At 39.3% G+C, this 16,108-nt stretch overlaps 1 protein-coding gene across 2 annotated transcripts in view; it reads right to left on the reverse strand.

Annotated features, from left to right (window-relative positions):
- Positions 1 to 16,108, reverse strand: part of CACNA2D3 (calcium voltage-gated channel auxiliary subunit alpha2delta 3) — a 726,617-nt gene that overhangs the window by 577,270 nt on the left and 133,239 nt on the right. For both annotated transcript variants that reach the window (XM_042453686.1, XM_042453685.1), the window contains one exon: positions 4,805 to 4,921. In XM_042453686.1, coding sequence (XP_042309620.1) covers positions 4,805 to 4,921 — 117 coding nt within the window. The remainder of the gene's footprint in view (positions 1 to 4,804; positions 4,922 to 16,108) is intronic.

Here is a 16,108-nt window from a genome sequence, read left to right on the forward strand (position 1 = left end):
TTGTTCAATTTCAAGTTATTCCAAATAGGCTTTTAGCTTTCTAAAGTATAATTAAGATATCTACTGCATCGGTTGCTCCCTGGCCTCTCTCTTCTGCTCTGGAACCCACTGAGAGCCTTAAAACAGTGGTTCTCAACCTGTGGGTCGTGACCCCTTTGGGGGTCAAACGACTCTTTCATAGAGGTGACCTAAGACCATTGGAAAACATATTTCCAGACACACACACCTTCCTCACCACTTTCCCTTGTCCAGCTGCATGCGCACACAAACACATACTTTCTCTTCCTCTTTACTTTATCTCCCTTTACGCTTGCCTCTTCCCCAACTGACTCTTCACCCCTCCATATGTTGGTTCGGTTTGCGGATGACTACGACATCCAAGAATGGCAAACCGAACCAACGTTTGGGTCACACAGTATACAGAAAACCCACACATACAGACCGATACCTGAACAAGAACTCTAACCATCACCCAGGACAAAAAAGAAGCACAATCAAAACACTGGTAGACTGAGCAAAATGCATCTGTGAACCCCACTTCTTGGAAGATGAACTGAAGCACTTGGACCGGGCTCCACAGGCCAATCAATGGTTATTCCAACTCAGACATCAGAAGGGCTGCCAGGCCCAGGAATACCGAGAGAAGTGAAGACAAGCAGCAATCCAAAGGGAAGGTATTTTTACCATACATTAAAGGAGTCACAGACAGAATAGGCAAAGTGGTGAGGAAGCACAACCTGCAAATGGTTTACAAACCGACAAAGAAAATCCAGCAAATGCTTCGCTCAGCTAAGGACCAGAGAGACCCTCTCACAACCGCAGGAGTATACCGCATACCATGCAGCTGCAGACAAGTCCACATAGGGACCACCAAACGCAGTGTACAACAAACAAGAATCAAGGAACATGAGAGGCACTGCAGACTGGGCCAGCCAGAAAAATCAGCAGTAGCAGAACATGCCACAAACCATCCTGGGCATAAAATTCTGTTTGAAAACACTGAAATTCTGGACCATGCCAACCACTACCATGTCAGGATGCACAGGGAAGCCATTGAAATCCACAAACATCTGGATAATTTCAACTGGAAAGAGGAATCCCTTAAAGTGAACAAAATTTGGCTACCAGTCCTGAGGAATAGCAAAATAACAACTCAGCAAATGCAAATGGGAAACCACTCAGAGTCAGGGGCTTTCCTGGCAGATAATGATCACCAATTAGCAGACATTGATCCTCTTTTGCATTAGCCTCCCAGCCTGAGGCCTGCCATCAGCACAGAACAATATGCATGCAAATCACTCCTGCATTCCCAGGCTCACACAGTGTGTGTGTGTGTGTGTGTGTGTGTGTGTGTGTGTGTGAGTATACACATACACACACACACATACATACCCACCTTTTCCCAGGCAAGCATATTCTGAAGATACCAGCCACAAATGCTGGTGAAACATCAGAAAGAAAATCTTCTAGAACATGGCCACACAGCCCGAAAAACCCACAAAAAACTAACTACCTTGCCATTTTCATGAAGCATTTCCTCTAACAGTGTAAGGTCAGATTTTGCCTTAAATTTTCAAGATGTCAAGCCATTCCCAAATTTCTGCTAGGCAATCAAACAGACAATGGGTCTACTGTTTGACCCAAAATATTATGTCCTTTTGTGAGTCAACAGCAGAAATAAATAGTGGCCACCAAATACCAACAGTTGCTTTTTAGTCATTTTTTCCAGTTAGAGTACACTGGAATCTACTGGGCCCCAATGGATATTTTTCTTTTCCCTGCCACCAGGACATATAAAAAGAAAATGCAAGCATGTTCTGCATAAACACATGTGAAACCATTTTAGGTGTCCCTTTTAGAATCTGAAATGAATTAAATTCTAAAGGTCATTTCTCTCATTGTAAAAAAATGTGGCTTTTCTCTCCTCGAAACTCTACATGGCACAAATCCTGGTCACCTAAATCTGCTCAAAGTTGCCATTACTGGACTATGCTGTCCCTCTCACCTTCTGCTTGATCTAGGCTTCCTATCCCAGCATCCCAGGATAGGTGAACAATCCCTAGTGCTATATAAGTGAGAAGCAATACAAATAAGGAAAGAAATTTCTATTTGATAATATGGCAGGGTAAGTTCTGGAAGTAAGGATCCCATGCTGAGTGTCTCCAAGCTGCACATCTTAAATAGCATGTCAAGTAACTATGAAACATTACACCCATTTTGGATGAGTTACAGTAATAGTTGCAAAACAGCTTTGCCATTTCAGAACTAAGTGAGAATAACAAAATATATGCAATTTCCCTTAATGACTGGGTCAGGTATATTCCATGGCAAAGATAAACAAATAAGAAATTCTGCAATGAGGTAACCCAAATTCTGCACCAATTGCATGACTTGTATAATTTATGTAAATCAAAAAGATCTGCATATTTTCTATTCATTTGAATAGTTTAGTCCATCATCTTGTACTCTTTTACACAATCTATTCTGTTATCATTAGCCAGAGGGATGAGTAAATTTTAAACAGATTTCCATGAACTTTACCAGCACTTTCCAAAACATGGAGATACCATCATGACTATAAGCATTGGCAACTGGTGGTTTCCATGTCAGTGGGGAAAGTGAATCATTATATGATTTTATCTGAATTTTAAAGAGACTTAAGGTAAACCCTATCTCCCAAATAGATTCAACACCTGAATGATTGCTATAATGTTCAGACTTAAAAATGGAAAGAATTCCCCTCCCCCACTGACATGGAAGACATGAACCACTGATAACCATGGTATCCAGAAACTTGCCCTTCCCAAATTAAAAGCCAAAATTATAACTAAGTTGAATTCTATGCCCAAATATGTAACAAATGCATTTTCTGTGCTGCCACAGAATTACAACATACACAGAAATCTACTTGTGATGCCAGTCAATTATTTCTTTGATTTTCCCTCCAGTTATAAAAAAAAGTGTTGATATAATAATGTGCATTTTCAAAAGATCTCAAGATTATATATTACATTAAAAAGCCTATTGTAGCTAACTCTTCAGGAACTCCTATTGAAAAGACAATGAGGAATGAAGAAACAGGAATAGTGAAAAAGAATGTACCAATTACCATCAGGATTGCTTTCAAAATTATTCATGCAACTCTATAGAGCAGGCAGATTGTGATGTGTAATTCCAGGTCTCAGTTTCTAAACTGCTTTCTCTTCATAAGAAATACTGATGACTAAAGGATAGATGTATCAGGAGGTCACATCATCTCTAGTGTATAACAACCATGAATGTTAAGGAAAAAACATGGAACTGAAAACGATCTCATTTCTCCCAAAATATGTTCACCATATACCATTGGCAAAACTTATGTGTAAGTTCTTTGACACTGACTTCAAAGCAAGGTACTCCCAAAGCAGAAAATGGAAACACATAGAAGGAATGAGTTATCAGAAGATTTGCATTTCTCCTTTTGAAGAAGGATGAGGGGAAAGGGGGCCAGCGAGGGGCCTTCAGTTAAAGTATTGGTGCGCAAGAAAGACAAAGGGGAACCAGCAGGCCTTAGATCCATGGTGGGGATGAGGGACCTTTTCAGGGTCCCTTAAAACCATCAAGAAACCTCACTTCATGTGGTGGTATCTGTCACTCTTCATCTGCCCATGCAAGTTCACTCTCTTCACCACATCTTTGGCCACCACATCTTTCACTAGTAGTGCCAGGAAACACTTGTGAGGGTTGGGCATAAGGCATCATTTCTGTTACTTGGAGTGGCACCATTTTGGGAGAGACTGACTGGGTGGAGAAAGGTGGTAGCACACATGGCAGTGGGGAAGAAGCAGCAGCAAAAAGGAGTTTTCAAGTTTGAGACCAGGCTTAAGCTTTGGGTGCACCACCCTGCTCTTGATTTTCTTCATTGGACAGGCTGAGAGAAGAGTCTCCAATCCAGAGAATGTAGCCTCTGTAAACCCACAATACACACACCTACTGCCCCCCTCTCCGCCCTGATGAAGAAAGATTGAGAGCCTTTCCTTGCTGGAGTGAAGCTTCTTCCTTTACACATGGTCACCTTGGGAGCAGTAACCAAGCAGCTGACTGAGCAGTGTGACCAAGAAGCTTCTTGCCTCACTGACCTTTATGACAAAGCTGGAATGGATGAGAGGCTTCTCTGTCACTACTCAACTTGCTACATGGTTGCTGCTCTTACAGTGACAGGTGCAAAGGGAGTAGTGATCAAGCAGCCACTCAAGAAGTGACTGAGAAGCCTCCCACCTGTGCCAGCCTTTACCAGAACAGTCACTTCTTGAGTGGCTGCTTGATTACTATTCCCTTTGCACCTGTCAGTAGACTCAATATCAGGAAACATGCATTGGGGCTCTGCTGGGGTTGTTGTCCAAGAGGAAAGGGCCTGGAAAGTTTTGGGGACCACTGATATAAAAGAACATCACACAACTCACAAACATTCTAGGAATGCAGCAAACTTGTGCAAAGAGTGACTTGCACCAATTTCTACCAACTGCAATTTCTGGAATGCTTTGACACTATAACAATGTGATACAATATGACATCACATGCTTGGTAGGAAGCTTCAGAGAGAGCTTTGTGATGTAAAACTCTTCTTTCTAAAGTTAAAAAGCAACCAATAAAATGAGGGGAAAACCACCTCCAAAGATAAAGTAAGGTATGTAGCAACAACTCACCCTCCATTAACTGCAAACAAAGCACCCCTTTCCATCCAAAACACTGCTCTTGGTTTTACAGAGAATTAATTTTTGAAGAAACTTGGGCAAGGAAATCTTCCCTCCATTGTACTACCTACCCGTACAGCTTCAGACTTTTTATGAAACATCTCCTCCATACTCTTCGCTAGCTTCTTCACAAGCTGAAGGCCATCAATTTCTTCTATGGTGACATCCTTCTCATATTCTTTATATTTCTACAAGAGAAAAAGAAGTCGATAAAACAGGAGAACTGCAATTAGTCACTTATACTATAGTCAGCCCTTCATATCCATGGCTTAGTTATTCACAGATTCAACTATCCACAGTTTGAAAACATTAACAAAACTATAAATTCCAAAGAGCAAATCTTGATTTTTCCATTTTATATAAGGGACACCATTTTACTACCCCACTGTACAAAATGGGACTGTTAATGGCCACTTTTTTACTCTAGAAGAACCTGCAATCAGCAAGATAAGAAGAGAATAATAATAATAATAATAATAATTTGTATTCTTATTTTTCACAAAGGAATCAAAGCAGATTCTAACAGTTTAAATAAAACATCAAACAATTAAAAATTACAATGTAAAAACCCCAAAACCCCAGCCCTCCCCCCAGTGATAAAAACAGTGATCAAATTATAAAAAAGATTAAACATCAAAACATTTAAATCTACCCAATAGGAATACATTAAAATTTCGGACAGATTAGCACAAGAAATGAAACTTCCTCTAGAGGAGGGGGGAACAGGGGTGATGGTATCAGTCAATTTGGTATTGGTATCAATAGAGGGGGACGTCTTAATAGCCTTTTTAAAGGCTTCCAAGGTGGTAATATGGTGGATCTCATCCAGCAGGTGGCTCCAGAGCCTGGGAGCAGTTGATGAGAAGGTCCTCTGGGTCACCGCTGAAAGTCTGGTCTTCTTAGGTTGTAGCAGATTCTTCCCAGAGGACTGAAGTGTGCAGGATGGATTGTATGAAGGAGATGCTCCCACAAGTAGTCAAGACCAAAACCATGTAGGGTATGTAGAATAAACTCTGTTTTTCATTAATGTTAAGTTCCTTTGACTTATGGCAACCGAGATTAAGAGACTCCAAGACACCTTGTTATTACAGCCTTCTCAAGTCTTCTAAACCCATGGCCTCTTTGATTGAGTCAAACATAATTTTCCTGTTTACCAAACATTATAGTGTTTTCCAGTGAGTCAATTCATTTCAGACATGTTTCAAAGTAGATAGTTAGTAGTCATAATGCCTGTTACAGACAGTCCAAAATAAAGCTCGTCCGAGTCACAGTGGAGGTTAGGTGGTTTCATATGATGCATGCACCTAAGAGTCCAGAAGTCGCACCAAAGCCACCTCTGGAGTGTGGCTTTGGGGTGACTTCTGGACTCTTAGGACGCATGCATCATTGAAACACCAACCTCCATTGAATCGAAGCAGCTTTATTTTGGCTGTCGTAACAGGCCTTTGGACTTCTAATGGGAGTTCGAATTGATTTGTTCCTTGGGTCTATTTATTTGCTTGTTAGAGTGCCATCGTACCGCACGAACTCTCCTCCAGTCCCACATTTCAAATCACGTGGTATTAAACCTCTTCCCTTCATGTTTACAATCATACATAGATATAGTTCTTTCTGTGGGCATGAATGATTCGTCGAGTTTAATATTTAATTAGACATAGTTCACATCCATATGAGGCTCCATTTCTTTTAGACCCATCTAGTTTTTCATAATTCCAACAATATTCATAGATTTGCTATAATTTCTAAAGCAAAGGTTGATTTTCTCTGATATTCTTTGCATACACCATTATCCATTATTAGTTTTATAGGATAAAGCTATGACCTGTAATTTGAAGCTCAATCCCAATATATTTAAGATCTTGAAAGTGCTTCAATCCTGAAAGATGAAGAAAATACCTGAATTAGAAGGTTTATAATAAAGTATAGGTTTTAAGAACATAAAACAGCAAAGTACCACCTTGTTCAATTTATTGTGATTTTCTCCTCCACACTTATGATCCATTGTTATCTATACACTGTGATTATCCACTCTGAGAGGCCACTGGCTTTTCTGGACCCCTATCAGGACTAATTCAAAACACAGTATGTCCATATCGGAAGATACCAAAATTATGTACATCGGCCCTTCTTATCACGGGTTTTTTATACACCCATCAGCACGACACGGTTTTGAATGTTCCAAAACAGTATAAATTTACCTTGATTTCCCATTTTTATAAGGGACACCATTTGCTATGTCATTATATTCAATGGGACTTGTGCAACCGGATTTTTGTATCCACGGGATCTTTGGAACCAAACCCCAGCGTAAACAAATGCCACTGTATAATATACTACAAGATATAAGGTCTGGGGGACTTAATAAGCTCTGTTGATTTCGAAGGATATCTTCAAGTCCACCATGAAATAACCCACCAAATTTTCAGGATTAGAATACAATTATTTTATTTACAAAAGGAACCTTTACCACATGCCTCAAATCAACATCTCCTCCTCAGTTAGGGTTCATAGCAATTAACACAAGCAGGCAAGAAGATGGTAATAGTAAAGTGGTTTGGCTTGTGAGAAAATACATAACAGGAGACGTGGGGGAGCACATATGTTTAACAAGAGTATGTAAAAGGGGGGTGGAGAACTCAGCAGAGCTGGGAAGGAACTAGCTATAGAAGTGGCAAAAATAACCTTTAGAGAAGAGATTTTGACTGCCAAATATTTCAGGTAGTAGTATAATGACATTCAGATAGTGAAGTAATTGTTGGTACATTTAGATGATAGCCATGGGTTCTCTTCCAGGAAACATCTCAATGAAAACATCTAGCACCCGTAGAAAAAGAATTAGCGCTGCTCGCTACTTTGAATATAAAATCACGGATACAGAATTTTATGCTACTTTAAAGTTTCCCATAGAGCTTGCCTGAATTCTAAGTTCTTCATGGGGAGCCACTTCCCTCTTCCCCAGCACCTCAGAGGCATTTTATGGAGTGTAGGAGAGAGCTTTCTCCAAGGCTGTTTCCCAGATTTTGTGACTTACTTCCGGGGAGTTATATACGTCTCCTTGGCGGATACCAAACGCAATTTAGTACGTATAGGATACGTACTAGGGTTGGAAGGGGCGGTGCTTCACACAACCCCCTAACCCTAGTACGTATCCTATACGTACAAGAGGGCGGCGCACCTTCTACATGGGCGCCGCTCTTACGTAACGGAACCATAGCGTCCAGACGTGTCGCGGCGCCTATGACGTCGCGAGTACCGCGCCAGGCGCCTCGCGAGCTCATAGAGGCGCCGCAAGAAGAATCCCGAAATGGAGCTTCTTTTTTGCTCCGAGCGGGAGCCGCGCGTTTTGGCTGCTGCGGCTCCCGAACGGAGCAAAGTGGCGGCGATGGGGAAGCGCCGCAAAGCGGCGGTTGGTACCGCCTTACTATGCTGCTTTCAGCAGCAGGTGAAGACCTTTTATTTCATAAGCCTTAGATAATTTATTGTTTCATCATAAGAGAGACTTTTAATGGTTGTGCACTGCTTTTATTCTTTGTTTTAAAGTAATAGTTTAAAATGGTTTACAAGAAGCCTCTGCATCTGACGGTTAGGGACTGATAGTTGTCAAAAAGTGGATCAGTTGAAAGTAGAAAACCAAATTATTTTTTTTTAGCTGCAAATGCGAGACTGAATTGTCATCATCATCATCACAATCATTTATTCTATTCCCCCCCCCTCCCCCCCCCCCCACCAAATAAAAGGGGATTCAGAGCACTTAGAATTTAAGGGAACAGGACAATTAAAAGCATACCAGATATATTTTTAGTACTAGGTAGAGCCAAGTACCTGAGAGAAAAGAAAAATACACTGGTGCCGCTCGGGATACGAAATGATCGGGTTACGAATTTCGGGATACGAAAAAGTTGGAATTGACAAAAATGTTTCGGGTTTACGAAATATTTTTCGGGTTACGAAATTCATTCGTCGCGAAATTCAAATGCTATAGCTTTCCAGTGCTAACGGAAAGCCTTTTCGGTTACGAAATTTTCGGGTTACGAAAGGAATGGCGGAACGAATTAATTTCGTAACCCGAGAGCACCAGTGTAACATAGGCAAATTGATTGAGAGAAAAGGAAACTAGCAACTAGAACACAGAGTTGACTGAAGGGAGGGGAGCTGTACTGTGCACCTTAAAGAGCAGACCAAGGATCCCCCATTTTTGATGCCTCTCTTTTTTGATAGATCAAAATTATAGCCATGTACTGCACTTTCAACCCCTGGTCCACTCTTTTGACCACACACTGCTGCTTTTTTTTCTATTGGCATGCTGATTTTCTTTTCTCTGAATCTGCTAAGTGTGCTGTTTCTTTTATCTCAGTTGACTTGGTAATAATAATAATAATAATAATAATAATAAGAAGAAGAAGAAGAAGAAGAAGAAGAAGAATTTTTATTTGTATTTTTCTGCCTATCCCTGCAGATTGAGGAGGAATTACATCAACAAATTAACACAGTACAGATATAAAATACAATCTAGTATTCAGTATTGCATTTGCAAATGTTAACAAGACTAGGTTCCACTTTTTCAACTGATTCCACTTTTTGATAGTCCTGTGGTCCCCAACCTTTCAGATAAGCGGGGGCTTCCTATAAGACTGTTGTTATTTTAATCTTTTAAAATCTCAGATGTTGTATGTTTTTAACTATGTTTGTTTGTTTTTGTAATTTTGTATCTTCGTAAACTACCTTGAGTCCCAATCTGGAGAAAAGGCAAGGTATAAATAAAGTGAGGGATGAATAGATGAAAGAATGTATGGTATTTACATGTAGATGTCTCACATTATTGAGCTCAGCCATCCCAGTTGAACAGCACTTTGCTGAACCCATTAATGTGAGCAATCTAGACGCAAATGCCTTACATTCTTGAAAGGAGCATCAGCTGGCAGTAAGGCTCAATGTAAATGGGCCAAAAATGTAGAGATGTATTCTGAAACGCAAAAGTAAAAAAATGTTGTACCTTCCCACAGCCATATTTTTCACTCTTTCATGAAGAACCTGAGGCAGGCCACAGTGAGATAGAACCTGAGGCAGGTCACATCCATGGTGGAGCCAAAGGAAGAGTCTGAGAGGCTACCTCAACCCAAGAAGGCATTCCCACTAGAAAGTGAAAGCACAGTCAGCCTCTGATTGGTGAAGTGTTGCAAAGACGTCAGGCTTATCCAGAGTTAAGCAATTCCTTAGAAAGAAAGGACCTCAAGTGGGAGTCTCCTGAAGAGTAAGAGGCATTAAATGTTGGACCAAATTACAAAGGGACAATGATGGTTCACCAAATTCCATTATCCACAACTCCATGAATCATAGCTAGAATAGCTCACCATTAGACTACATGCTTGCAGCTGTTTTGAGACAGAGTTCTGGAAAACCAGACTACTTAGCCCTTCAGTTCAGTTCTCTCACTATTAGAGCAGTAAGGTTCCTACTTCTGTGTAACATAGTTGTCTGGTAAATTGTGCCTGCTCTTGCTGCCTAGTTTGTGGCACATTTATTCCTCAACTAGGTCCTGGACCGCGTTTATTTCCACCATGTATGATTATTTTGGAGATGTTATCAACTATATTTCTGGATCTTTCTTGACACAAAACTATTTCTCCAACCTCAGAGTATTGGACTTAACCAGCCACTCAGGGCAGCTTGTAACTGTTAGTCTGCCATAAATCCAAGCTGAAGCACTAGCTTTTCTGAGATCAGCAGACCAGATTACTGGCACAACAGTTTTTGACTGTTTATTATATACTTTATAATTACTTAGATGGGTCAATAGTCTAGTTCAGTATAAAGATACTTCCTATACTTTGCTCAAACACTTTCCTTTCTTCCATTTTTTAAAATATTTCCATTTTGAAATGTTGAAATTTATTGACAGTGTGGCGAAAGAAGAGCCAATATTTTCTAAACACATTTCAATGCTACTGTTCCTGGTTTTTCATTACGGTTTCCTTATTTTTCACTTAATCATTGACGAGAAGAAAGAATTTAACCAGTTTATATCCTGAAACTCATACCCATTTCAGCCTGCTCCATGTCTCTAAAAGCCAAATTTAATAAGTTTTCTTTTAGGAAAGTGAGAAAATTGCACTGTCCTAGATTACTTTAATAAGAGTACTCTTCCTTCCACCTATCCACTCGCCTTTCAAACAGAACATGCCAAGATTTGGGCTATTTCTCCTTCAATTTGTATGTAATTTCCAGTCACTTCAAAGTAAATAGATCAGTTTTTCCATGGCCTTTTGATCATATTGTCTAAGATCAATAGCTCCTTCATTCTGACATGATTAGAGAAGATCAAAAGATGACGCGGAACAGAAAGAGACACATTGCTGTCTACATAATTGTAGGGCAAAAGATCAGTCAGTTCTTGAAATCAAAACAAAAAATATTTTAAATAATAAATATCACTCATTTCCTTTCCTTATTATCTTATCTAAATCCTCAAGAATCAGCCATTTATATTCCCTGCAAGTGGAAGCTATCCAGTACCTAAACTCAATTGTTAATCCCAATTAAAATAAGGTTCACTGAATAAATGGGACCTTATGTAAATCAATACTTATGTAAAGTCCATTAATTTAATGGGTCTTCTCTATCTGAAATTAGCAATTGGATTTGGGCCCAGGCTTTCATGACTTGTATGCTTAAGGAAAACGTCAAATGAGATAGACAGGAGTGCTGAATTCACTAAAGTACACGAGAAACTGCAAGCATTACAGGTGAATTGATTCCATTAAAAGTTTACTGTTTCCTTCAGGGAAACATCGAGACCTAAATCAACTGTCTTTAAAAACAAAACAAAAACACTCAACTCATTAAATCGATAGACCAAGAAGTGAAGTGGCAATTCCCCAACTTGTTTATTTCTGTCAGTGAAAGTGTTTGATTGTGCTAAGGGATTTTTATAGCAACTGATAATGGTGGTCCTTAAATTTTGTCAAGATATACTGTACTTTGAGAAATTCTTTCCATATCTTAGACCATGTGTTTGGAGGTCTCTTGAGTCAAATGTCTCTTAGCAATGATTACAGAATGATTACTATTGATTACAGAAAGTATATGATACCAGACCTCTATGGCCAGCTTTGGGCTTCAGTCTATTTCAAGGTAGCATTAGAGAATGTGTTTGGCCTCTAAATCTCTACATGCTGAGTTATATTGATTATACTATCAAATTTTAATTCAGATGGAAAAAAGAATAATTTCTAACATCAAATCAAGTAAAAATATATAAAATACAAAAGGAAAAAATATCTCCAATGGAAAAGTTAAATATGCCAATATTTGTTTTCTTTTGTTGTTATCAGCCACAAACACTACTCAAAAATTCCATCTTAAAATTTTTGATAAAATAGGAATGACTAATCTATTTCTTTCATGAAACATTTACATAGTGCAGACAGGGTCCTTTCAATGGGCCTGCACAAGTGCTTACGTTTTTACATTTCTTGTCTTTTTTTTTAGGAGGGGGTGGTTTTAATCATGGGCAACATCCAGTATGATACAAACAGACTTGTACTCATGCAAGGAAATTCCCTTCTTTCCTGCCCCCTGGAACAGATTTGAAAGGCTGCAGGGAGAAGGGGACCTTGATATGCCATCTGTGGTCATTCTGTTGGTGGACACCTTGGCTATAATGTGTGTTTTAATAAATATATATAGGTTGAGTCTCCCTTATCCCAAATGCTCAGGACCAGAGATGTTTAGGATTTTGGGATTTTTATTTATTTATTTATTTATTTATTGGATTTTGAATGCCTATATTTGCATATACATACATAATGAGATATCATGGAGATGGGACCCAAGTTGAAACACAAAATTCATTTATGTTCCATACACACCTTACACACAGTCTGAAGGTAATTTTATATAATACAGTCTGCCTCTGCCTTATGCGAGGATCCGTTCCGGACACACACACCCTGGCAAAAGGCAAAAAGCGCGTACACTTGAGCCCCATTAGATATAATGGGGCTTATGTTCATTGTGCAGCCGTGCGCATGAACCACAAGCGCACACGCCATTCGCCCATTCTCCCAGTGGCTTCCGCGTGAGCTGGAAGCTGCCTATAATGGTGGAGGTTCACTGTATTTTTAATAATTTTGTGCATGATACAAAGTTTGTGTACAATGAACCACCAGAAAGCAAAGGTGTAACTATCTCAGCTACCTGTGAAAAATGTTTTGGTTTTGGGAATATTTCAAATTTCAGAATTCCAGATAAGAGAATCTCAACCTCCTGTGTACCTGTATGTGTACCTGGAGACTCTTTTGCACTAAGTACATTTTTGACCAAGATAACTCTTATGCTATTGATATATTGGAACCACTGTAGAAGGGGAAAGATATAAATGCAGGAGTAAACTTTCCTGAAGTGTTACTGAATGCTTCTGTATATAAAAATCTTCTTGTATTTTTTTAATAATTGATAAAAGTATTCCTTAAGTGGATATGTGCATATGTCTAGAAGACCAAGCATCTGCAGTCTTACCATTTTCTGTATTACAAGAAATATTCAAAACACCAATTCCTTTTGTTAGCAGAATCAGCGTTTGTAAAGACACTCTGCAGAGCCCAGGAACATTAATCATTTCAGAGAGAAAACTCTCTCTCACACACACACAAAACCTCCAACATTTATCATTTCAGAAAGCAAACTCTCACACATAAAACCCCCCACATTAATTCTGCGGCATCTATTTTGCCAGATCATTTCACACAAGCACAACGGAAAGAGAAACACTACTTCACTGTCAATGTATAGCCTTTGTCAGTCCTGTGGCAGCAAGACTATAGGAAAAGAAGGCTTCCACCAGTCTAGCAATTCTTGTTCCAATGGCATCCAAACCAGAAAAATAAGGAGGGAATTTATTTACTTTATTTATTTATTTATTTATTTAGAATATTTATAACCCATGTTTCATTAGTACATATTTACATTAAAACAGGTTTTAAACATGCTCATAATATTCTCTTAATACATTCCATGCCTATGTCGGGCAGGTTTGCAGAGCTCTGGTGATGCAGCGTTTATATGCTGCACACTGCAGGAGTGCCACAAAGCCGTGGCAGTAGTGGAAAAGCCAATTTTTCACTAGCTCAAAAAGGAGTGGCATTTTGCCATAACTGATGCATAGTGTCTTCCCTCACAGAGCATATAATCCCACCATCACAGAATGATTGGGCATAAAATAAATACCAAAGTCATGATCACCCATGCTGTAGTATTTCCAATTTCTATGTATGGTTGGAAAGCTGGATAGTGAAGAAAGCGGATTAGAGGATAATCAAGTCATTTGAAATGTGGTACTGGAGGGATGTCCTGCATACACTCTAGACAGCTAAAAGGACATAGGTCCTAGTGCAAATCAATCCTGGACTCTCACTAGAATCCAAGATGAGTAAACAATCATATCTTGGGTCGGTATCACACTATATACTGTTATAATATTATTATTCCACTAACTGCTCTGGCTACCTCCTATGGAATTCTGGGGTTTATAGTTTAGGGAGGTCCAAGGGCTTTGTGACTGAGAGTTCAAAATGAGCCTCCCTAAACTGCAAATTCCACAGGAGGCAACCATAGTAGTAAGACCAAGAGGAAAGCATTCCCCTGTAGATCTTAGAACTCTGGCAGGTTCATGTGGGGAAGAATGAATGAATTGAGTGTTTATTGCTAAAAACTATAAGCCATCACAATTTGATATAATTAGGATAAAAACAATAATACGTTATAATAATAATAATAAATTTTATTTATATACCGCCTTTCCAAAGGATCAAGGTGGTTTACAAAAATGCAAAAAACAATTACATAACATATACACAATGAAAAATTCATCCCCTTACCTTAACCAAAATATCAACATCAAAATATAGTTAAATTAACTGCATTACAATATATTAAAATATTCCCTCCCCTACCAGCCAAATGCAACCTTGCTTCCCCCAAAGGATCGACTCCCCTTTGCTGTCAACCTGGCCAGTGGCAGGCTCACCACAGCAGGCACTCAGCCTTTATCCCCTTCCCAAGGGGAGCAGGTGTTCCTGGCTGGGTACCTGGGGCTTGGTCCTGGCAGGAAGCAGTCTGAGGCCAGCAGCCCACCAGGTGAGATGGAGCATGCAGATAGCAAGCAGCAAGTCCACACAGCAGCAAGCAGGTAGCAAGCAGCAAACCCACAAAGCAGCAGGAGGTAGTAGACAGCTCTTCCTGGGGTCATGGGGTGGCCTGTTGTTCTCTCCTCTTCCCTCACTTTGTGCTGGCTCATTATAAAAATGATAATACAGTAAAAATAAATTTGAAGCAGATAATGAGCAAACAATACAGAAAATATACAAATATAAAATAAGATTTAATATACATTAAAGGCACTCAGATAGGGAACCATGTATCTCCCTCAAGCCTATATAGTTATTATAAATTATTTTGATACCTAGATCTTAACTTATATGTGGCCAAGGCAAATGTTTCAACTATACTGGTAGTACAATCTGCCCTTCCTTTATGTGGGGGATCCGTTCCGGACACACATACCCCACGTAAAGGGAATTCCACCTACGCTCGAGCCCCTTTTAAATGAGAGACTAGATAGAACATTGCAAAAGATAGTGTTGGATGTTCTCAACTTCCCATGATTCATAAAATCTTTGGTACAAGGGAGTATTATTATATTTTCCCTTCAAATAGGTGGATGGCATACACTGATAACATAGGGATGTAAGCACTATTCTAAATGGGAGCAGAGTTAGGTTTAAAAAATGCACCATTCCAAAATATGTTTTATATAATGGGTACCATAAAGAATATGTTCTTTGAAAAAATACATATAGGTCCCACTATTTGGAGGCAAGATTATTATTTTTTCTTTAACCAGTTGTTTAACTCTGTTGGAAGAATAATTTAGAAAGGCTTCCACATTAATCCCATAATGATGGAGTATCATCCTGACTGAATTTCTCGAACAGCTTTGGGAAAGAGATTGCAATTGCTCTAGGAAGCATTTTTAAGGGAGCCAAGAGCTGAATGCTTCAGACTATAGGAGGCCAGTGCCATATCCACACCTGCTTTAAGAGAGATTACCCTGATTCTGTTCTTAAAAAAGAAAAATTTGGGGGCAGCCAGCAGAGATTTCAAGAAACCATTCTGCACAATTTCTAAAGAGAAAATATTATTGTATCCCAAATCTCTGTGTCATACAGTAACTCTGGAAATATTTCTGTAAGAGCAACCAAATTCCCATCTCCCTGAAGTCTACAAATTAAAATAAAGAATTAAAGGAATGGGAGGATTTCAATTTAACTGTGCAGAAGTGAACTCCTATGAGGAAGTATGGTATTTCAGATAGTCTG

The sequence above is a fragment of the Sceloporus undulatus genome, chromosome 2 (assembly GCF_019175285.1).
Source record: "Sceloporus undulatus isolate JIND9_A2432 ecotype Alabama chromosome 2, SceUnd_v1.1, whole genome shotgun sequence".
In the NCBI taxonomy this organism is placed as follows: domain Eukaryota; kingdom Metazoa; phylum Chordata; class Lepidosauria; order Squamata; family Phrynosomatidae; genus Sceloporus; species Sceloporus undulatus.